Here is a 23,830-nt window from a genome sequence, read left to right on the forward strand (position 1 = left end):
TAAAATCTACAAATCAAGCTGCATAGATTTGAAAGTATTTTTATACACAAAGCCTTCCCACCTTCCCTTTCTCAGAGGGTAACCATGCACAACCAGTATGTATGGTGTACAGATATTTAGAATAATTGCACCCCAAGTAGCTAACAACAGTTATGAAATGTTCAGCACATCTACTGCTCTCAATAGCCCCACATCAATGCCTAGAACTTCCCCTGGGCCATTGTTTATTGGTCCTTCCATCTTGGGGTTCTCATTAGCCTTGACCGCATCTGCTTCATCTGGGCCTCGTGATGCAGCTGCAATGCACTCCTCAAAACGGAAGCAACTGATGAGGTGATCATTTGTCAGCCCTGCAACCTGCATGAATGAGTACACAACGGTCGGCCCCACGCTGCGGAAACCCCTTCGGACCAGGTCTTTGCTAATTAGATCTGCCTTTGAGGTCTTCACAGGGACCTGGCGTTGGTAGCGGAATCTGCTGATGATGGGCTTGTGATTTACGAAGCTCCAGCAGTATCTGTCAAATGATCCAAACTCGTCCATGATCTGCATCAGAGGGTGAAAGTTAAAGTAACTACCATAAACAGTAGGATCACAATGTTTTGTACATTATAATCAGGTACAGAGCTCAGATTAGAACAAACAATGGTCAGTCAGACACTAGTAAGTGTCAAATATTTTGAAGTTAGGTTCTGCATTTGATGCCATTATGGGAGACTCCGAGATGCATAAATATCCAGGGCAACAAAGAGAATCACATTAGGCTGACGTCTTCATTTAGGGTATAAGAAACCAAGAATTTAATGGCAATCAACCTTAAGTATCTGGCGTGCATTTTCAATGACTGCTCGCAGCTTTGGCTCTGACAAGAGGGAGCTCGCAGTGCTTCCTGGTGCAACAGTCTTTTTCTCGTTCAATTTGGAGACAGCAACAGGGTCAAAATCCATGAAAACTTCTCTGAAATAACACAATAGAGACAATTATCAGTCAATAAAAGTACAGGAAACATTTTTCCAGCAGTAAGAAGTACCTGAAAATGTTCCTTTTGCTGAGGATGGTCGGCCATGTAAGTTCAGCCAATGCACCTGAAAATACGAGTAGCTCAAACAGTTTCCTGCAGGGTCCATATTATCAGATATATTAAAACCTGATAAGTTTGTACTCCTCAAACAAAGAATAACTCCTTTACAAATGAGTGGAAATTGGGGCTGCATACTTATCATCATGGACTGGAACTCCCCATTCTTCGTCGTGGAAAGTAGCATAGCAAGGATCTGTTCAAGAAATTGGAAATTGCAAAATGAAACTAGTTGTTTCTAATTGAATAATAACATAAAAGAAAGTCGGTTACATAAAGCAACTTGGTAGACTATGAATAGAAGGTATAATTTGAAGACTCCAACAATAAAGGTGGCCTTTTCTCCTTTGTTACCAAGTAGGAAGATAGTTCCAACTTAAAAATATGGAATATGCCCAGATTAGCACGCCATGCTCCACTTCTAGGCCTATATATAAGTGGTGTCTTGATAAACAGATATCTGCACATTTTCCTGAAGGCTGTTTCAGACTTTCCTAATTAAGTCACTTTATGTTGGTATTACTTAATCACTTTCCACCAAGTTACAAACATATGGGACAGTCGAAGTTCACAAAAAAGAAGGATGACACAGAAATATACATGTAGCTGAACCAATACATGTTCAATAGAAGTCTACTGGGGGCAGACATAACAGTAAATTTTGCATAGTTCCAAGGGATGTCACATGAAACCAATGTACAGCCCTAGGTGTATGACACAAGAACTGATCTTATGGCAAGTTAACTTCATGTAGGAACACAATTGGCCTTCCACAATAGTACACCTTAAAGAGCATGTTATCCATGCTGAACCCTAGAATGTGGTCTATGACTTAACAAATCAGTTTGTGACAAACTGTTTAGACAAGTTAATTGAAAGCAAAGAACAATCTAGCAAGTAAAATAGTTGATAAGGTTGCCAGCTCAAATATGAAGGAATGTGTAGCAAGAGGGAAGCAAAAAAGAGTAAAAGTATTTTGGAAGATAAGGTGTGAAATCAAGTCATGCAAAAGTAGCTAATTCCATGACAAAGGGGCATGTAGGCAAGAGGCAGGAAAGGCTGAGGGGCAAAAGGCTTATGTCTGAACATGAAGTTCTCATAGATCATGAAGAGGCGACATTGATGGAAGCTAATAGTTAACCATGTTAATAATTCTCTAGGTGGTAATACTGTGAAGGTTTGAACCAAACCTTGCTTTAGGTATTTTAAAGGAAGGCTTACCCTGTTGCTTAGCTTACTAGGGGAAAACCAACAGTGAGGTACTAAGGAGAATTCCTGCAGAAATAGCTTCAAGCAAGGTAAGGTTACAGGCAGTAAAAAGGAGTCATTATAAGTTAAGGCAAGCCAAGACAAAAGACTATAACTGATTTCCACTATAATTAGTCTAAGACTTCTAATGAATAATGAGTTTTAAAGACAATAAGGTAAGTGAATTATTGACTCTAGGAAAGGCGGGGATTGTTAAGATGGATTTTGCATGTTAAGAACTTATAATGATGTATCATGAAAAAGTTTCAATACAAAAACTAGCCTCTAAGATGAAGCCATACAATATGCTAAAAAGCAGAACAAACAATATGCTAATTAGGAATAATTTGAATCCAAAGGAACTGTCATTTAAATAGCAGGGTGATAAAGCACATAAAACAATTTGAGCAAGCTGCTAAAGCAAGGGTAATGTGAACGAAACTTGATTGGCATATAGAGATAGGAAAAGGTATGATATGCAATTCCTCAATGTATTAGACTGAGTTGATAGAGTTCATAAATATTAGAATATCACAAGCAAGTTTATATCGAACGGTCCTACTCATTTCTCAGCAATCAATGGTTAAGACACCATACCATTGAAAGGGGAAAAGGTTAGAACCAAGATTGATTCAGACCCAACAGCATGGGACAGAAAGTGTAAGGATCTATAACTACTACTCCCACTATGTTCCTCAAACTCAACTACTTTCCTGCTACCCCAGGCGTGGTTTTAAACATTACAAAATCCTTGTGTTTTTATTCACCTCTGATTTTAAAACAGGCAAAGATCACAAATAAATCGATATTACACGTAAGTGATAAAGTTCTACTTCAGCATATATTGCAAAGAAAATACTACCAAAGAAATTTTTTTTTTAAACATTCTCTTTGAAAAAAAAAGGTTAAAAAAAGAAGAAGCAAATATAACTGGACTTAAAAATTATATTCTTTCAGAAAACGGGAACAGGTTGACTAAAGATAAACTCACCCGTATTCGGTGTCACCCACGAACATTTCCTCTTCCCCTCAACAAGATCTGGCGGAGGCATCTGGATTCCATCTAGAACAACTCTTTCGGCTTTCGCCACAGCCTTCTCTCGCTTCCTAGCACTCTGCCTCGGCCGGCTCATCAAGCTAGCCCTACCAATCCTTCCCGTGGATGCGCGGCTACAGAAAGAATCGGTGGACGCTTCCGATGAGCAAGAAGCATTGAGAGACAGGTTCGAATGCAGCAAAAAGTCGTGCTTCCTCAACACTGTGGGAGCACTAAGAGGCGACACTAGTGGCGCGAAATCTTTAGCAGGGCTCTTGGATTCCTCCTCCTCCTTAGAAGTTACAACCTCCAGCCTCTCCACCGCTTTCCTCAGAGGCTTCGAAGCCGGCTTCCGAGCCGGAGGCCCCAAGCTGGCCTTGTTCCCAGCCGGCACCAGCACCGGCCTCCCCTCGGCGTCGGCTTCAGCTACATTCATCGATCGCACCCTCGGCGGCCCCGACATCGCAGCAAAACTCCACACAAATCCACAGATCTCAGCTCCTCACCTCCCAAGTTCAACTCTAAACTAGTAAAAATCCAATTTTGCGAGCAAAATCCAAACTTCGGCGTAAATAATCCTCATTAATCAGCTCAGCAAGAAACCCTAGAAACCGCAAGAAGTCGACGAGAATGCCGTCATTGAGCCGAACTAGGGTTCCATTCAAAATCCACTAAAAATGCCGTCTAATAAACAGCCAAAAGAATCTCCAGAACCATCTCAAATTTCGTGTTGGACTGAAGAATCCAAGCCAAAAACCTCAAAGAAAACCGACTCCGCCGAGCGCTCACTGCAAAAACCATCCATAGCTTCAGGATCTCCTCCCGGATCCAAGCAACAAAAACCCTAGAACTAGCTCGGCGAGGTCCGAAGCCGGCGGCGAAAAGCGGAGCGAGAAGGGAAACGGGAGGAAGACACTCGATTGCCGTTTCCACGAGAGAGAAAAGAAGAAAAGAAAAATAGCGAAAGAAAGGCTTCGGTGGTGGTGTACTGGTGTGGCCTCTGGTGGGTGGAGTACTTAACGAGAGCTCCCGGATAATACCGGTGAGAGCAGGTAAACTACTGGCTATAACCGGTATTACCTTCCCTCGTACTTTGCCTTTAAATTCTTCAAAGCCCTCGTTGTTTCGTACTACTACGGATGTGCCACTGGGTGTAGAAATAGCCGTTAGAAGCGTTTAAACGGTGTCACAGATTCCTATAGTATAGGAAGCGCGTTTCCCGAGGAGCTCCTCTTTTCCCATTGGCTTCTAGATGCAAAATACTACTACTGCATACTACCTCTACCAAGTGTATGAAGTATGAATGCTAATTTTACCTCATTATGTGATCACATAAATTGGAATAATGAGTGGATTAGAAGTTTGGAAATGCTATAATATGATATTTTATGGATTATTTGGCCTTATTTAGTTGGAGACTAAGCCCCGAACTCGATTTGAAATATGATTGAATTAATTTAAGAGTCTCTAAATCAGTTCTAAAAGTGTCCCTGAACTTGGAAGAACAACTATTGTTCGGCGATGCATATGACTTGAAGCTTAAGACTAGACAGCTAAAAAGTTCGGTAGGACCTAAAGTGCCTCTGTATCTAAGGAGGGTTGGCATTTTATCCGGCCCATATCTAGCTTTCGGGCTCATGAATGATAAAAAAAAAAGATTTTGGGACTAGTTTTGGACTCAAACTAAATATTCCTAAGTTGGGTTTCCGCATTTGGGTCAAATTTTTTTTGAATTAGTTTAAGGCGAGGGAGCATTTTTTTTTTTCATTCAAGAGCTCGGGCTTAATATAGGATGAACAAATGACGAACATTCTATGGATACAAAAGCACTTAGGTCCCTCGAAATTTTAGTCAATTTATTAAATTGTTTAGTCTAAACTTCAAGTTTAAGTCATGTGTATCGCTGAACTATTACTCTGAACTAAAAGTCATTGAGACATTGCTCTAAACTATTATACTGTCGATCTTTCTGGCCGTACGCCACAATTGATATTTGGTTCACGTGTGAAAATAGAGAAATAAAAAAAAAAGTGAAACAATTTACATAGATTTTAAAATTATTGTAAAATTTTATTTACTTTGGAGTCTCTTAAAGCCTTTTGAATTAAAATATCCTTTGAATAAAAGCAAGAAAGCATCACCTACATCCACCTATTTATTTGACTTTTTCATCCAAATAAAGTTGCTTTATAAACATTGTGTCTAATGCTCTTAATAATGGCAAGATATTTAAATAGAACAAGGTTAGAAAGGTAATACATGAGATATTATTACTTTGAGTAAAATGCAATGCAATGCACTAAAGAATTATAATTATTATTCAAGCTAAATACTAGATTATAAAACTTTAACATGGACAAATGTATCCCTACAAATATTCTTTATATATATATATATATATAGATTTAAATCATACAAGTATTTATTGGTGGATGAGTCTAAGAAAGATAAAATATGGGTATAAATGTCATTTTACATACAGTTGCTATGTCATTAGTAATCTTAGCTGTGTATAATTGAGTATCAAATAAATAAAAACAAAATTTTAGTACATCTTATCCTCATCAGTGGTCCCACTCCATCACAACCATCCATAGCAGATTACATCTAATCAACGGCCATGATTCTCCTCCTCTTCCTATCCCCAAGAAATAAATAATCTTTTTCTTATTTAAAATACAAATATTTATTTTAAAATAGTAATAATTCTATTTTCAGATATATATATATTATTTATTAAAATTATGTCTTATATTGAATTATTAATTTACTACTAATATTTATCTCATCAATCTACTTTATATCAAAATAAAAGATAAAACATATTTTCTCTATTTTTCACTTTATATCCGATCAAAATAATTATACTTATTAACAATTTATACGATAAATTAAGATTTGCGAATTAATCCTCTATTTTTTTGTAATTAATTATATAATATATAATTATACTTATTAACAAACCAAAGGAGGACTAGATAATTATAATCAAAATATCACATGAAAATAAACTGAAGAAAAAGTCTGCGTAAAAATAGGTAATAAATTGGGGGCGAGGTGTAATTAACACTAATAGGTGTGTTTTAAATTCAAATGTATGGATGCCAAAATATAAATACGAGAAAAATAGGGTTTCGATCGTAAATTCGTCAAATGCTGGTGTAAATGTAAATATTTCGTTTAAATTTTTTTTTGCTCCTCTCTCTCTCTGAGAAGCTTCGCTTTTGCTGTGTTCCTTTTTCCTCGAGCTCATGTAGATCAAAGATCTCTCCTTTCCTTTTGGTTCGAGCCTTAGAGGAGGAGGAGAGAGAGAGAGAGAGAGAGAGAGAGAGGAGAGAGGAAGAGGGAGGTGGTGGGAATAAGAGAGATGAGTGTTTCGGTAACAGTGATGACTTTTAATCTCCATGAAGGGGAACAACCAAGCGAAAGCCCTAACTCTTGGGAGAAGAGGAAGGATATGTGCGTTAGTGTGATTACCAACTACTCTCCGACCATCCTTTGCACCCAACAAGGTTTGATTTCTTTGCCCCCTTGGTTATTTCCCCTTTCGCTGGATTGGTCACTTCGAATAGCCCGTTTGGGGTTGCGATTTTGCCTTTTTTGTTTGCTTCTTTTGTGGTGTTATTTGATCGAAAGGAGGGGCTTTTTTTTTCTTTTTTTTTTGTCTTGATGGGTTTCTTTTTGTTTTGTTTGGGTGTTGATGTAGGGTTGAAATGGCAGTTGGAATACCTGCAGCAGTGTTTACCAGGTAAATTTTTGTGATTCTTGATGTACCCATTTGGATTTTGTTGGAGATCCATCCGAAACCATCGCAAAGGTACTGCTTTGTTGGGGATGTCTGTGTTATTGGTCGATGTAGTAATTGATGAAAGACCAATATCGCTGCTTTTGTCATAAAAGAAGTCGAGTCGAAATTGTTAAAGCACCATAATTAAAAGTAAAGGGAGGAAATTGGGAAATTACCAACTTGATTAAATTTTGCTGATGAAGAGTTCACATTACAATTGTTACTTTATCAAGGAGTAAGGAGGTTTAAAAATGGTTCTATCATTTTTCTTAAAAGTTAAAATAATCTGCAAAAGTACGATTAGTGGAAGAAATGATCCCAGACATATACATTATCTACTCATGGAGGACCATCAACTGATGCACTGGGACAGATGACCCAGTGGACCTCCTGTTCTGTGTAGCGATTACTGCGGTCCAACTAGATATCAAATAAACCATCAATTGGATAATCCTCTTGACCCAACTTTGAAAATCTGGAAAAGTCCTTTCTTTTAGTCTTTTAGACTACTCTCACAACAGCAGCAGCTGAGAAAGGAACTAAATTGTCTCAAATAATACCTAGGTGTCTTATTATCTAGTCGGTGTTTTCCAGGATATGACCAATTTGGGATTTCAAGGAAAGGATCACAAGACACCTCTGATGAATACTGCACTATCTTCTATGAGAAGGAGAAGGTAATAGTCCTTTGTACATTTAATGTTGATGTGTGGGAGGCTGGTTTTGTCTGCAAGAAATTTGTTTCACATTCATGCTATAAAGGTGCAGAGAAAATATGAATGAGCTGAAACGTTAGACTTTTTGAAGGTGGAATTCCTCGAAGGTGGCACCTTTTGGTTGTCTGAATCTCCTTCTGTTCCAGGAAGCATGTCATGGGGATCCGAAGTGCCCTGCATCGCTACATGGGCGATATCCTTTAACATTATCGTGCACATTTATTTGATTGTTGGCTGTTCTTTGTTCAGGATTCAAATTTTGAGTTGCTATTTGTTACTTTAATTGATCTTTACACATTTCAACTCAAGAGGGTTGAACTACCAGGATTCAGCTTTCAGATTGTAAACACATACCTCGATGAATTCAGTCCTCGTGCACGTAGACGGAGTGCTTTACTCACATGGCAACATATAGCATCTCTGCCGCCTAACTTGCCAGTTATCTATTGTGGGGGATTCAACACACAAAAGGAATCTATGACTGGGCGATTTTTACTTGGGAGGTCTAGGTACTGTTAATACATTCCTATTAGTACTTCTATATTTCAAATAATAATAACATATTGACCTAGCTATTAAGGTGGTATTGTCAATGAAAATATCTCTTGCCCTTCTCTATTATCTAATATGGTTTTATATCTTCTACCCTCTTTCGGTCTTCGACATACGACTTGTTTAGAGGGTTCAATTTTATTTATCCTGTAGAATGTCACACTTCTAAGATGCTTTGTTACTTGTGGAAAATATAGATAACTTATGAAATCTGGCTTGCCCTTGGCCATATGACGACCTACTAGTATCCAGAAAGAAGATGCTGTCCTCATGTTGGAATTTACATTTGTGGATGGTGATTCCTCATAGTTTTATTTACAGGGAACACGGGGTTGTCGGCGATATGAGAGATGCATGGCCAAATGCTCGGGTACGGAAAAATGTCTCCCTGATACGCACATATCATGGATTCAAAGGTAACTCTCATTCTCCATTGTTTTTCTAAAATCTTGTTTTTGGCGGAAAAATCATCATTCTCGTTGCTTAAATGAGATAAAGTCTTTGCTGTTAAGATTATTCTCAGGTTTCGCCCAGAAACTAATCCCACTGACATAAAATACTAATCTTCTATTCAAAATTTCAATCTATTCGAGAAAACTAAAGACAAACTGCATTGGTGCTGCAGGCGACAAACAAGGTGCCATGGAGTTCCTGAAATTAATTTTCAGAGCTCTTTGCCTCTGCTGGGATCGCCAAACTCAGGATTTGCATGTCGACTGGACCCTCTTCAGAGGGCGCTCATTGGTCCCCACACTTTGTGAAGTAATAAATGATAATATTGATGGGTTTTATCCATCATCTCATTTTCCTATCTTTACCGAGTTTCTGCTTCCGCGCTCTGTACGTCTGCTCGATACACCTGCTTGATTAAAGGTTGTCATTCCTGAAGATGAATTTTTGGTATCTGTTCTGCAGGGTGTTCATTTCTATATAACACATGTATTTTGTCTAAAGTAATAAGAACAATGAGAGGTTTTGGAGATACTCGATCCTACAGAATGGGAAGCATATTCTTCATTCATACTCGATAGTTACATTAACCTCTATGATTCTCTTTGAGGATGTTTATGGATATCTGAGCATATGATTTTGAGAGCAATTGAAGCAAATATCTTTCACTTCTTCCATCAAATTTGTAGACCTCATATAGAGCTACTCATCAACTGATCTTATATTTTTGGTCTAGCATTATCCATTTTTGGTGTGGTACATTGTTCATTTTGGGAAGAATTGCCGCTAAACTCTGTTGGTTTGCTAATTCTTAGTGGACTTGCAAGTGAACATAGACCAATACGTAAAAGGAAAATTACAAAACCTGCGGTCCTGCGGCTTTTTCTCATTTATGTTCTGCACATTCCAAAGAGGACCATGACATTGATATGTTTCATCATTTCCTACTCCTTATTAGAGTTCCATGCAATAGTCGTCTGATGGGGAAGGTGAACAGTCGTGTGGCCTAAATTGAGTGCTTGATGCAACATGTCTAGTGGTCCTATTAAATGATGGTGTCTCAATTTAACTGAGATAGAGGACATTTACGAATTCAGCATCTATAACTTTAGATCTCTCTTGGTTCTCAGTTCTCACTATAGCTTGTTTAACTTTTGTCTGTGCTTCTAAATGCCTTTTCTAGATACCCTTTAGTCAAGTAGTGTGGTTTCTAAACAAGCACTCGCATGATTGTTTCAACAACACAAACTACTGAAATTAACTCCCTGTGAAGTAGTTTTTGGAGGCAATATGGTGACAAGGCACAGTGTAGTAGTCAGATTCAAAGCAGTTAAATGCACCAGTTTTTCACTTACAGGCAATCTTAATTTGAAATGTCTTTGTGATTGAGATACCGACAATTGGTAGATGGTCGCATCTCAATACTTGTATAGTGATAGAATGCAAATGGACACAATCACATGCCCCCAGATTTGGCAAAAGTAAATGTAATGCTAACATGCATCATAGTACATTTGATGTTTCCAACTGAGATTGACAATTCAGAAGCATAATAAGACATTCAAATTTCTCAATCGATGACAGGTAGTATATAACAGAACATGTGGTCCTTGGTACTGTTTTATTGATTAATTTTTTAACATGATAACACAAGGAACTCCTATGTAAACTCCAGCTCAATGTAATGTAACCCAATAAATAATGAGACACCTTTCTCCACTTGTTCATGATCTAGTTTGAACCAAACCATCTAATCATGACTTCGATTGCTTTTAAGTGCACCATGATTACATCAGTAAATGTTGTATGGCTTTCTATGCTGATGACTTTAATGGCTTAACTGGTATGGCATACGGTGAATTCCAATCTGCGTCAAATATTTCTTGCAACTGTGCTACAATGGCAGGATGATACGTCCCAAAGCTTACGCCTGCAGTCGTGTAGAAGTAATCCCATATAAGATTGCTGGTACCAATGTGTGCCCTCACATCACTAACTGCATACTTGCCATGATTTACTCGAGTATAACCAGGGTAGATGTTTCCAGTAGCATTTCCATTGTGGATAGCAGCTCCAGTCTTCTCGTATCCAGGTACCATGTAATATTTGATCTTCAATTTACCACCACAGTGGTTGTACTTGGAAGATGCACAAAGGATGTTCAAATACAGAAGGGTCTTCAGATATTGATCAGTGTTTTCAATAAAATGTGCCCAGTAAGCAACTAATATGTGGACCGTCGCATTTTTAGAGAAGACAACCTGTTAATAGATGCTCAGTAAGATGCTGAACTGACAATAAAATGCATGCAGTTCAAAATGGGATTGAGAATACTGAATGAAGTATGTTCGGAAGATATTTGACTGACTAGCTGCCTTAACAGGCTGAACAACTTCATGGCTCATCACAAATAGAATTCTGCTTAGCGTCTTTTGACACATTTTCCGAAGTTAATTTTTTTTGACCGACTTAAACTAGGTTTCTCATCTATTTTTGAAAACCTATGTCTTTGAACCCTAGAAGAGTGGGGTGGTTTTGAAACGTAATTTGAAGTTTTGGCGAAGAGTTAGTTGGAAATTCTTCTTTGATCAAGAAGAAAAAGAATTTGAGCGTCCAAAGATTGCTTGATCGTTGCAACGTTGTTGCTCCTTGTCTTAAGGGTTCCTTAGACAAGTTCGTTCAATCTAAACGATCAAAGAGATTAATATAATCAACTACTAAAAGCAACTCGTCGTAAGATCTAGCAAACAAGAGATCTTTAAATATAGCTATAGGATTCAATGGGTAATCTGTAAACAGTTTTTGTACTTGCTTTTAATTAGTGGTTGATATAATTTTAGTGAAAATGATACGCGGTTTTTACCCTAGTTTGGTGTTTTTCACGTAATTCTTGTGTATTTGCATTGCTTACTATTTAGCTTTTATTATTTATCGTCAAGTTTACTTATTAAAGGTCATATAGTTTATATTAGGGTTTTGCCCTAGATTTTTCACATTTCATTAACCATAAATAAATACCTGTATTTTCTTTTTCAGCTAAAGAAAATTCATGATTACAATAATAACTTAATATCCATCTAAAGACTGATATGACATGTACAAACCAAAAATTAAGTACCTCTGATATTGCAGTTGACAGAGATGACCAGTAGATTGTTTGTTTAAGATACTGTGATTGCCCAAGCCAATCCATGGTACTAATTCTGACAGTTCCTCCAAACTGCACGGATTTAATTGTCGCCACCCATGCTTGTTCATCTGCTTGGAACTTACCAAATAACAGCTGCAGAACATAGAAAAACGAGAATAAGTCCACAAGTTAGTGCTATTTATTGTAGCACTTTTGTTTACAAAGAAGCTTTAATATATGATTACCTCAGGTGGAGCAAATGAAAGATAGCTTGAGTGATTCTTTGAAGTGGATATATGACGTCCTGGAGTATCATATGGAATATCAAACATAAAAGGGTCTGAAAGTATAGGATATCCATCCACATGGGGAACCTCGATCGAATGTGGAAGAGGTGACCTGGTTGGAGATGAAAATTCACACAACTAACCAGAAATTCACTTTACATCTAATCAATCAGGGAGAAGATCTGAACTTGATGGATCTAGAGTGAAGAAATGAAAATCAAGCAAAAGAGAAATGTGCACACTTTTTTACGAGGTTCAACCTATGTCAATTTTGCCATTCTCAGAAAAGAAGTACATGGTTTAGGACTTTAGGGTTAAAAATGTGTGTGTGTGTGTGTGTGTGTGTGTGTGTGTAACTAAGAAATCCTTGTCTCACATACTAGGATTTTGAACACCCACACCCAACCCAAACCCTACCATACGACGGATGTTACCCTCAGTGGCTTTAATGCGCTCTAGACTTTCAGGTAACTCTCTTTACCTGCAAATCCTGAGAATATGAGTCATTCTCTCCAAGACTCCAACAGAACCAACATCAACTAACAGTTAAATTCTCTTATATGGAGGGTTTTACCATTTAAACTTCAAACATTCTCATGGGAATGACTTTCATGTGAAATGCTGCAACAAAATTTCAGTTGACTGCTTTATGTTACAAATAATAACTACTGGAGATTCAGGAAATGGAAGTAGAATCAACTTATTCATTACAATGAAAAGGAAATTAGAATTTATGATGTCTTCCTATTAAAAGTGATCTAAAATGTCATAAGATGTATGATTGATAACCATATTGTATTGAAAACTATGTTTTAATTTTTTGACAAAGAAACATATGCTTGGATATGTGAACTAACCCCATGCCAAAAGTGAGTTTAAAAGGTTTCAGAATTCTCATTTGGTTTCCTGTAAGAAAATTATTGTGACCCCCCTCGTAAAAATTGTGACTACTATTTATACTGTTCCCCCAGGTTACTAATATAAATTTCCTCTCCTAGACTACACTTTTTTCCCTGCACTCATGCAGCATGGTGCAAGTACCCTTTATTATACACTATCACATCTGAGCACCAACTTGAATCGACTCAATTCTAGTAAGCTTGTTACTATATTTTAGGCAGTGGAGATGCAGCACATTGATAAGGGTGAAAATTTGAAAGGTGTATGTTCTATAAGAATTTATATCATAGTTTCTTCACAAAAGTTCAACACTGCCTATCAAGGTGCCTAGTTATTCCACTTTACTCGTGCTGAGGACCAGTTTCGAGAGATATAGCATAAAGCACGTCTAGAGGTTTCCCAAAGAACCATTATTTTTTTAGCCTTCATCATCATGGCTGATACCAGATATGGTAAAAAAAGCAAATGATATTGTTGCAGCATGACAAATTATGTAATTATGTAAAACAGACATTATCTGGTAAAGTCAGCTGCAATTGGCAAAAAGTATTATGGAGGGGTTAATCAGAAATACCTGCATCTCTCTTTAACAGGTATGAAATGTGACCAGCATGGCACTTTTCTAAGAGCTTGCCATTGATCATCCCAAACTGTTCTTGTGTATGCTTTCGAATTAAGTGATGAAAGCTTCCACAAGTTGTTAAAATATGTTCCCAACCATTTGGCTATTCTAGGACAACCAACAAGATAAATTCCAGCTTCTTTCACCTGAGAGAAATTTTGGGAAAAATCAAATTATAAGCACAATAGGACATATTTAGTCATGATGCTAGATGAATATCTAAACAGAAAAGCATAATGCAACAATAACAACACTTTGACCAAAAAAAGATACAGCTATATTTTATAAAAAAATTGGCATACTATATATTTGAAAATGTACACTAAAATTTAATCTACTCTTCCAACTACAGTTGCAATAAGTCTTGACTTGGTATATCACAGATACTATCTACACAATCTGCATAAGCAATCATAAAGTACAGATCAAGGAAAGATTGAAGCTATAAATAAGCATGACCAGTTTTGACACATAATTAAGTACCTGCGTAAGAGATTTCCAGTCATTATTTGCTGATCCAATATAGATATCAGTACCGTCCGATATCCAAACTTTTGTATGGACAATACCAGATCCCCACCATTCACTGAAAAGTAAAGTCCTGTTCTGCACATTTGGTCTTCCTGAAGCAAGATCAGATGTCTCTTGAACATAATCAGGATACACTCCAGAATGCTGCACAATTCTGAGAGACGTGATAATAGTTAAAAAGATAACCAAACTTCTTTTCAGGAAAAAAATTCGTAATTTCAAATTAATTAATCGTTGAATTTGAATAAGGGAATGAACGTTTGTACTCATATTTTCATCTTCTTCCAAAACAAAATAATAGTGCGGAGTGGCATAGTCTTTAACAGTGTGTGGACCAAAACAAAAATTAAAGTGTGCAGTCATGAACATGTTTTCAGGCATTAAATTACTTTTTTACTGATTGTACAATGTCGTTGCAGAATTTTGTTATTCTCAGTTACAATTGTCAATTGCCTTATAGTGGGTCAGACACAATACTACTCATATAAAATGAAACTTTGTCTGTTAACATCAATTTTTTGAATCAATATTCAACCAAATAGTCCTAATAGAATGATAGAGTGCATCAATTTTGATACTATTTAATGCCTATAAAATAGGATTCGTCTTTCTTATGTAGGTTTTTTAGCCTGAGAGATCACACTAGGCCATACAAATCAAGGATTAAAGTGTTGAATGAGGCAGCTGCCAGCAAGTAGTTCTGTCTCGCCGACAGGATGCCGAGACAAGATTTAGGGTCAAGTAGTCCATTGCATGGCACAGCCTCTGGCAAAGAGTTTTTCTGCCTAGATTAGATCTTCTGGCAGAGGGATCAAGAAGATTATTGGATCAAAATGGATTGTCTACTATATCGCTTGCCTTCGCATGTCATGAAACTATTATTCTTGATTCAAAAAAATCAAAAAAGATTCAACCATGTCATATATGATTTCTTCAGCAAAGCTCACAAGGTTCAGTAATTTGGTCTACTACCCACAAGAAGCAACATTAGTAAACTCGATTAGAAAAGGAACATCATAGTGTGCCACATTCTTCACATCTATCACTATTAGTAGTTAACTCTTTGCCAAATCCATTCCCTACTGTTACCACATTATTTGCTCCTATAAAGATTGGCAAACAAATTCAAGCAAAAAGAATCAATTTTTACCCCAAAGAAACCAATCAAAAAGCATAATAGATAGGAACAAGCTCAAAACTCGCCTGATATCAACCATCCGATCGGCCGCGGCCTCCAATTCCTCATAAACCCTACGCCCCTGGCCCGCTCCAAACCTCTCCATCTCCTCCTCCGAGTAGCCGTAATCCCCCGACTCTGGGTTCCTGGGCTGCGCCACGAGCTGCCAATACTGCGCGATTATATCCAAATTCCTCGTCGCGTTCCCCGCCACCCACCGAAGCACATCCCCTGGTCCCAACAGAATCCAAAAATTTTCGCTCAACAAACGGTCTTTCCGAGATCGGAGAGGAGGAAAGGGAGAGGAGATTACCGGTGGCGAGGACGCCGGCGACCCGAGAGAGATGGGGCATGTCGGTGGGTATGGACTGCACGAGCCATGCCTTGCAAGAGGGCGGAGGAGGGGAGGCGGAGTTGATGGGCGGCGACCACACAGCGAGGAGGAGGAGGAGGAGGAGAAACAGGGAGAGGAAGAAGGAGGAGGGGTTCATTTGTAAATTGCTTTGTTTCTCAATGGGAGGGAAGAGGGGGCGAATTACAATTTTTATTTTTATAGGGGGGTATAGAGGATAAGACAATGAGCTTCAAATTTGGAAACGTGCCGTTAATCTTCTTCTTTTTTATATTTTTTATATAGAAAAAAAAAAGGGAGGCCAAAATTTATACAAGATCAGAAGAAAAACTCTCATCCCAAGTAACCATAATCGATAGTTCTATTAAAATTAGTAAGCCAATCAGCAGGATAATTAGGTCCCTAAAAATATAATAAACTTTATAATTTTAATAATTATAAGTAAACAATTTGATATAATTAACTATAGCCTCCACTAATTAAGTAGGCTTAGTACTGCCTTTTATACGGTTGACCAAAAAGAGAGAATCAAACTCAATGATATCTCTTATTAAGAATAGAAGCGTCTCTCTGACAGCTCCCACTTTAGCCACTAAGACGAAATTGTAGCACCCACAGTGTAGCCATATAAAAATAGAAGCGCAATTAGCTTGTCGAACTATGAAGCCTCCGCCTCCATTCTCTGTGTCAACATGTTTAGCTGCTACTATAGTAAATTGCCACATCAATATATGGTTTATAGAATATTTGTAAGTTGTAACCCATAAGCATAACATACTCATGTATTATAAATGGGCCACAATATTACTCAAACTATAAATGTAGCCATGACTTTTGATCATAATCTCACTTAAGTTTATATAAAATCCTAGTCATTAATAACATTACGATGCAAATGAATCAATTCATGTTAAGCTAGAGATATTATTTCCTTAGACCAGACACTTAATTTTACAAATAAGAAACAAATAGAGTGAAAGAAAGGCTTTGATTGAAAAGTTAAGGCCATCTAGATCTTAATTCAAATTGAATCGGCATCCGCTAGGGTTTAGATGTCCTACGTGGTAAATTTATAAACAATTATTAGTTTAAATAAAATATAATTTTACTTAGGACTTCTAAACTATCACCGTTTTTCACGTATATTTTTTAAACTTCTTTTTACGGTATACATCCTTGTCCATTTAGGCAAAAAAATAGTGAAGGTTTAAAAAGTCTAAGTGAAATTATAACTATTAGCTTCTCATATATTGCACTTTTATTGAATGTAGTTAGAAAGACAAATAATTGTTAAAAAGTATTGAGATAACTATGTTCATATAGTTAAATCATGGGCCGGCCCAGCCCAATAATTGTTGAGAAGGTTTGAGACATTCAATTTGCATGGAGCTGAGATGCTTCTGATGGCAATTGTGTCTCTTAAATTTTCTTTTCTTGTTGTTGAAATAAAATTGAAGTTAGTTCATTCAAACTTAGCATTAGACTTCAGACATTGTTAAATTTATTTCAAATAATAACATTTATTTTTTTTCACTAACTTTTACTTTTGAAGTGAAGTGTTGAAATGCTAATAGGAAGAGAAATCTTGCACTAAATAAAATTACAATGTTTTGTTTTATATTTTTGAGACAATAAAATTATAGAATGAGAAAGAGAAATCATGCCCAAGGAACTCTCACATATAGAAAAGTTCAAAATAGAAAGAGGGGAAAAAATCATATGATATTGCTATTTGAATAGGGTTTTCAAGTGTGTAGTAGCTCTTTTTTTTCTTCTCTTTGTAGGGAGTCGATCACTACTATTTATTTTAAGAAAAAAGAGAGAGAAGACTTTACTAAAAAATTCAAATGTTTAATGCGTTGGAGATTCTATGTAAATTGACTATGTATGTGTTGTGTGAACATACTATCGATTATGTGTCAACGCATTAATCATACACATTCGATAGTTTTAATTACATTTCTTCTCTAGTATTCCTCTTCTAACACGAGCAGAATTGTGATCGAAACATTGGCACACATCTGACAGCAGGCTTACACTATTAGAAATAACCTCTAGGTTTATTGAATTGTTGGGCTCCCTTTCGAAAGGGCTACCTTGTTATTGGGTTGGGCCTTGGGAAAAATAATCCATTTTCCCTAACAAGTTCCAAGTCATAAGTAGTATATCTTAAAAACTAAACAAGTTAGATGGACATAGACAACTATAATTGATTTCAATATGGCAATCACATGCTCCCAAAGATGGCCTTTAACACTCCTTAATTACTCATCCTCATTTGATTCTTTCTCACATAATATTCTACTCTCAAGAGGATATGTGCCTCCTAACCAAATCCAATCTTCACTCTTTTCTTAATCTCCTCATTGAGCCTACCTTGCTCCTTTTTTATGCATCTTTTGTGCATTCCCAACCCCACAAAATTAAAAAGTAATCCTAAGTTATACTATGACGTAGGAAAATTTGCATTTAACGCCATATCTTTTATTTTTTATTGAGCTTTCGGTAGATCTATTAACTCTTAGATTAAGTTAAGTACACTAAGAACATCACCAAATTAATAATTATATATCAGTAAAGCAACAAACAAATGGAGTCCAGTACTAGACATATGAGTTTTATCTAATTAATTTAATTTTATATGTTTTAAGAAGTTTAAATGGGATGTAGCTTCTTCATAAGAGCGCTTCTAATTTTTTCTCCGAACTGCTTTCGTTTTATGCCATCTGTCCAAACAGTGTTAGTTTTAACAAGTATTTAGTATAATCCAGAGCGTAAAGTTGTAAATCATAAAAATATAGTGTAAACCACGTAATTAGGTACCGTGAGATAGAGATAGGATTTTAAATATAGATTTCTCTTAATATTCCCATCTAATCTCCTTTTATTAGTTCTACTACAAGATACCGAGATGGGAAGATACCCTAGTGAGCCAATAGCACAAGTTATTCCCTATCCAAATTCCCATTGCCCTTTTTGTGGCTTTTGTGACCCTTTTGGCACATCACACAGGCTCTGACTTCAGCCCTAAGCCCTACGTTTTAAGGGGAGGATTAAAGCCAATGGTGAGAGGTGGACACGTCTGTGAAGAGAGGAAGGTGATGAGAAGCTAAGAGCTAAGCTAATGCTAACACATGACTCTCTCCCTTTTATGCTTAATTGCTTATTAATTACTTTGCTTTGCTTTGCTTTTGCTCCTCTTTATTTAGAGCCGAAAGGTTAGAACCTTTGTTTGGGGGAGGGGAGGGATTAGATTAAACAAAGTAGGGGAGGGGGAATAAGATTAAGATATTGCCGTATCTTCTTAGCACATCAAATGTTTGAGATCGTCACTAAGATAACAGTGATGACCATGAAAGTGAACTAGTTGAAGAAGATAATGATTCTATAAGTTTCTCTCTTTCCTGTGATGTAATGTAATGCATGTGAAATTACTAATCTTTATACTACCATTAGCGCATGATAGAAATTATGATAACGTTGGAGTTGATATTTAGTGATTTTACTATCGGAGCGTTATATATATATATATATATATATATATATATATATATATATAATTAGCTTACAAGCTAATAATCTTTGGAGATTACTATCGGAGCTAATAATTTTTTGGCTTTTAATATGATCAGTACAACAAGAAAGAGGATTGATACCCAAAGAGGATGATTTGATGAGAGAAAGGGAGATGCCAAACCAGCAAAACAATGACTTAAAAGCCACAAATGCAGGAGATGCATACCTTGCACTTGCTGTATATTTATTAATTTGCTTGCTTGTGAATATGATTAAAATTCATGAGTTGCCATGGCTAATTAATCTAGATGAATAGTTATTACACAATTTAGGTGAAGAATCATTTAAATTATTCCCAATTTGAGTGGTTGTAACAATGAGTTGTGTAACTTTTTGAGTCATGAAAACAGTCTTAGATCAATAATTAAATTGAAGCTAGTGCACTAAGACATTATTTCTGTTATAAAAAGCATGATATACATTATATGTTACCTTTACATCATTAAGTGGACTTCAAATAAATCATTGAGAGATTCAAGCACTTTGTGCTTCCACTTATTGTATAAAGTCACTAACACTAATTTGCATTCATCCAATGCATTTTATTTCTTAAAGTTATATATATTTTATCATCCGTTATTGTACTTCTAATTAAAGTAAAATTATTAATTTTTCTATTAAATTTAACTTAACGACGCTCAAAATGATCAAAATTCTTCTATCATGCTAATAATTAAAATAACAATAGTATTTATTTAAATTTGATAGAAATACTAACGGTCACATAAATATATAATAATAAAATATACTTAACTCAGAGTTAAAATATAACTTTACACTAGAAAACAAACAAAGAATATTTCACACATTTACCTTTAATGTCAAAGACATGATATACATTGTTTAATCTTAGTATTACAGTGCCCACAATATATGACATATATATCATTAGTTTATTATCCTTTCTAACCTTAGACTGTAACAAAGGAAATGATATAATTAAAATATCACAGTGATAATATTGAGAATTTTATTAATTTTAGTTATCTACACTCTATCTAGAAATTTTGTAATCTGAGTCTTACCTTTTTTCTATAATTTTTATTTAATATTAAATATTTTTCGTTATAATATTTTAAAAGTTTTAATCGGTAATTATATAATCTTTTTTTATTAAAACAAATATAGTAGCACGAATTACGATGCGGTTTGGAGAGGGAAACTCGACGACTCGACGTGGCTGTGCATCAACTGCGTCCGTACGGAGTAGAGTAGGTTAAGAGGGTGTGTCAGGGGGCACACGTGACCCGACCCTATAAAGAGATTTGTGGGACCCCATTTGACCCCCTAATTTCCTGGTCAAAATTGGAACACACTATCTGATTGATTGCTCCTCCTGACAACAAGGACTTGGATCTCTCTCTCTCTCTCTCTCTCTCTCTCTTTCTTTTTCTTTTTCTTTTTTCTATTTTTTTATTAAATTTTAAAGCATTAGTTATACTTAAATCACTTCAAATGTCACCATTTTTCACCATATATAAACTATTAAAAATATCTAAAACATTATCTCTTCAATGTGTTATCTATTAATATTGTTTAAATTTAATACAAGTGTGAATAAGCTATTCATAATAGATTCACTCCAATGTGTCATTAGCTACTAATATTGTTTAAAATCACTGTTCCAGAAAGCCATAATATTTTATGTATCTATATGACACTCATGTAGACCAAAAATTAGTTTGTAAGTCACTTATTTTAGATACAATATACAATATTATTTGGTGTGCAGAACCTAGCAGTCAAAAACTGGTAATGTTGCAGTTGCTCCCATGCAATATATGTGAAGTACAATTGGCTCCCCTAATTGCCCAGTCAAAATTGGAACATTTGATGATTGATTGCACCTCCTGACAACAAGGACTTGGATTCTTTTGTCTTCTTTTATTTTTAATATATTTTTCAAACTCTAAAGTATTTAGTCATAAGTATTAGTGTAGTATTTTATGCCTCTAAATGTTGATTGTGAGTTAATATAAGAGAATACTAATATAATATGAGTTCTTTAATTCATCTGTGCAGGATCCCCCTTTGACCTTATCATCATAGCTTCAGGATTAAAATAACTATATATGTATGTATGTATGTATTATTTAAAGTAGAAGGAAGTAATATTTTTCACTGGAAGAAGAAAGAGTTGTTCTTAATTATGCTTAGTATTTAGCATGCATGGTATATATACATGGTTACATCAGCATTCCACACCACATCTACTCATTAAATTACACAAAAAAGGAAGCCACATTGTGGGGTGTTATCATATGACGTCAAAAATCTCGGGGGTCGACGAACATGACTTTGTTGGACGTCGACGGCGGTGACGCCAGCCAGCCGTCGACGTCGTCGTCGCCGATGGGATTACTGCGGAGTGGCTTGATGCACCAGACGTCCTCGTCGCAGGAGAAGCGGCGCCAGTGAGGGATGGCGGCGCGGACGGGATCGGCGGGGGCGACCTCGGCGACGACGACGCCGCAGGAGGGGTTACGGACGGCGAGGTTGTGGGCGAAGCGGCAGAGGGAGCGGAGGAGGTGGGGGCCGTCGGGGCCGGACATGTGGAGGCCGTAGAGGACGTAGGCGCCGAAGGGGAGGAAGACGTTCGGGATTGACGGGAGGCGGAGCCACGGGGCGAAGGTGTCGGCGGCTCGGAGGAGGGATACGGCGGCGCGGGTGGCGGCGGAGGACCCGGCGACGCGGAAGCTAAGGATGTGGGTGGAGTCCCAGACGCTGAGGATGGCGAAGGAGGGGGGAGAGGAGGAGGTGGAGAGGGTGAGGTAGGTGCCGACGGTGTACTTGTGAGAGAGGAGGGAGGGGAGGTCGGAGGGGAGGAACTCAACGGCGGAGGAGGGGAGGAGGTGACTGTAGAGGGCGGCGGCGAGGGGAGGGGGGAAGCGGAGGATGGAGTGGTGGGGGATGCGGAGAGGGAGAAGGTGGGCATGGACGGGGTGGCCGAGGAGGACCGGGCGGCGGAACGGGGCGTAAGAGAGGCGGCGGGTGAAGAGGGACAGGGAGGCGGAGTTGGAGGCGGTTGTGGCCATGTAGGCGTATGCGGCGCCGGCGGCGGAGCACCACCTCTCTGCGTCCTCCACCAGCATCGTCGCGATGCCGAGGCATCTGACCAATAATATACGAGAAGATAGTGAGGGTTAGTAATATGATATATATATATATATATATTGTAAATATTAATTAGAATAATATAAATATATATAATGCAACTATATCATAACAAATATATACATATAGAGGAAAATAATCTATAGAATTATTTGAAGCATTAAGAAGAGATATACTAAGAGCAAAAAAGCTTTGGCATCCACATGGCAAGCACTGGACATTGTGACCACCCAGCGTAGGTTAATATCATCCAGTACATTCATGCTAGGCTACGCCGCTAGCAAAGTTCTAGTGCACTTGGAGGTGATGAACTAACTCATAAAACCCCATCTCTATCTAACCTTTTATCTTTAATTTTTCAGTCTCGTACAGATAGAGAAGCCAAAAGAGGAAGACAAGGAAGAGTACTACTAGATGTCCATCCACTCATAGATACTGCCTTTTGTTATGAAATCTTTCATAGTAATTGAAGCAAGAAAAGAATTATATGTATATATATTGAATGAACTTAAGACCTACCTATGAGAAGGGGAGACTCTGAGGCCAAGAATGTAAGCCACCTTCACATAGGCCATTAATGGACTTGTTGATGGCCTCCCACTGCTCACCATCTTAATGCAAGCCCTTATAACCCCCACCATCTCCTTCTTCTCCCCATACTCCGCCACCTACACATGCGTTAACATATAAGATATATAAATATAAAACTATCAATTCTAAGTATAAAGTTTGCATTGATATATATATATATATATATAGAGAGAGAGAGAGAGAGAGAGAGAGAATGAAAGGTTATGATCATATGTATACCAGCATGACATATTCCGGCGCATGCCGGACTCGAGACAACGGGTCACCTAATTGGTCCACGTAGAGTGAGATGGCTCTCTTGTTCTTCTTGTTCTTCTTCTTCTTCTTCTTGTTCTGGGTGTCGGCGGCGGCGGCGGTGGCGTCGGAGGCTGCAGTCGTCGGGCCGACCTCGCACCGCCTCTCGAGCTCCTCGACCGCCGCCAAATCCCTCTCCATGTCGAACTCTCTAACTCTTATCATCTCTTTCTCCTTTTCCTCCTCCTTCATAACCATCTCTTTCTCTCGAACTTATCTCTCTCTCTCTCTCTCTCTCTCTCTCTCTCTCTCTCTCTCTCTCTCTCTCTCTCTCTCTCTCTCTCTCTCTCTCTCTCTCTCTCCCTCTCAGAGCTCAAGCCTAGCTTTCTCTCTTCAGAGGAGGAGTGGCAAATTTATACTAGTGAGATAGAGATGTGGAGACAAAAGTA

The 23,830-nt window shown here is 37.4% G+C and overlaps 4 protein-coding genes across 4 annotated transcripts; 1 reads left to right on the forward strand and 3 right to left on the reverse strand.

The window, feature by feature from the left end:
- LOC140766899 (uncharacterized) lies at positions 1–4,380 on the reverse strand. Its single transcript, XM_073106572.1, has 5 exons — positions 3,318–4,380; positions 1,217–1,274; positions 1,031–1,114; positions 816–957; positions 1–546 (listed from the first exon to the last, which is right to left on the reverse strand). The coding sequence occupies exons 1-5, from the start codon at positions 3,823–3,825 to the stop codon at positions 151–153; spliced, it is 1,188 nt and encodes a 395-aa protein (XP_072962673.1). The 5' UTR covers positions 3,826–4,380; the 3' UTR covers positions 1–150.
- Positions 4,381–6,555: 2,175 nt separating this feature from the next.
- On the forward strand, positions 6,556–9,401 carry LOC140767822 (probable RNA exonuclease C9B6.11c). The gene is made up of 7 exons (XM_073107891.1): positions 6,556–6,874; positions 7,069–7,110; positions 7,744–7,826; positions 7,957–8,058; positions 8,160–8,374; positions 8,739–8,833; positions 9,043–9,401. Exons 1-7 carry the CDS (start codon positions 6,730–6,732, stop codon positions 9,282–9,284), a joined length of 924 nt encoding a protein of 307 aa, XP_072963992.1. The 5' UTR covers positions 6,556–6,729; the 3' UTR covers positions 9,285–9,401.
- A 954-nt stretch (positions 9,402–10,355) lies between these two features.
- Positions 10,356–16,028, reverse strand: LOC140767833 (uncharacterized). Its single transcript, XM_073107901.1, has 7 exons — positions 15,828–16,028; positions 15,541–15,745; positions 14,290–14,491; positions 13,759–13,952; positions 12,243–12,396; positions 11,986–12,150; positions 10,356–11,128 (listed from the first exon to the last, which is right to left on the reverse strand). The coding sequence occupies exons 1-7, from the start codon at positions 16,003–16,005 to the stop codon at positions 10,682–10,684; spliced, it is 1,545 nt and encodes a 514-aa protein (XP_072964002.1). The 5' UTR covers positions 16,006–16,028; the 3' UTR covers positions 10,356–10,681.
- A 5,573-nt stretch (positions 16,029–21,601) lies between these two features.
- Positions 21,602–23,665, reverse strand: LOC140767532 (acetyl transferase GW6a-like). Its single transcript, XM_073107475.1, has 3 exons — positions 23,367–23,665; positions 23,076–23,224; positions 21,602–22,553 (listed from the first exon to the last, which is right to left on the reverse strand). Exons 1-3 carry the CDS (start codon positions 23,637–23,639, stop codon positions 21,710–21,712), a joined length of 1,266 nt encoding a protein of 421 aa, XP_072963576.1. The 5' UTR covers positions 23,640–23,665; the 3' UTR covers positions 21,602–21,709.
- Between the last annotated feature and the right edge of the window lie 165 nt (positions 23,666–23,830).

Source organism: Typha angustifolia, chromosome 9 (genome assembly GCF_048772165.1).
Source record: "Typha angustifolia cultivar Huaian chromosome 9, ASM4877216v1, whole genome shotgun sequence".
Classification (NCBI taxonomy): domain Eukaryota; kingdom Viridiplantae; phylum Streptophyta; class Magnoliopsida; order Poales; family Typhaceae; genus Typha; species Typha angustifolia.

Coding starts and splice junctions, on each gene's coding strand:
- LOC140766899 (XM_073106572.1), bottom strand. CDS start 3,825: ATGTCGGGGCCGCCGAGGGTGCGATCGATGAATGTAGCTGAAGCCGAC. Junction 1,275..3,317: donor GTGGGTGACACCGAATACGG/GTGAGTTTATCT, acceptor TTTCTTGAACAG/ATCCTTGCTATGCTACTTTC. Junction 547..815: donor ATGCACGCCAGATACTTAAG/GTTGATTGCCAT, acceptor CCTCTGATGCAG/ATCATGGACGAGTTTGGATC.
- LOC140767822 (XM_073107891.1), top strand. CDS start 6,730: ATGAGTGTTTCGGTAACAGTGATGACTTTTAATCTCCATGAAGGGGAA. Junction 7,827..7,956: donor TCTTCTATGAGAAGGAGAAG/GTAATAGTCCTT, acceptor GACTTTTTGAAG/GTGGAATTCCTCGAAGGTGG. Junction 8,834..9,042: donor CACATATCATGGATTCAAAG/GTAACTCTCATT, acceptor TTGGTGCTGCAG/GCGACAAACAAGGTGCCATG.
- LOC140767833 (XM_073107901.1), bottom strand. CDS start 16,005: ATGAACCCCTCCTCCTTCTTCCTCTCCCTGTTTCTCCTCCTCCTCCTC. Junction 15,746..15,827: donor CGCCGGCGTCCTCGCCACCG/GTAATCTCCTCT, acceptor TGTTGGGACCAG/GGGATGTGCTTCGGTGGGTG. Junction 11,129..11,985: donor TGTCAACTGCAATATCAGAG/GTACTTAATTTT, acceptor ATCTATTAACAG/GTTGTCTTCTCTAAAAATGC.
- LOC140767532 (XM_073107475.1), bottom strand. CDS start 23,639: ATGGTTATGAAGGAGGAGGAAAAGGAGAAAGAGATGATAAGAGTTAGA. Junction 23,225..23,366: donor CGCCGGAATATGTCATGCTG/GTATACATATGA, acceptor ACGCATGTGTAG/GTGGCGGAGTATGGGGAGAA. Junction 22,554..23,075: donor AGAGTCTCCCCTTCTCATAG/GTAGGTCTTAAG, acceptor ATTATTGGTCAG/ATGCCTCGGCATCGCGACGA.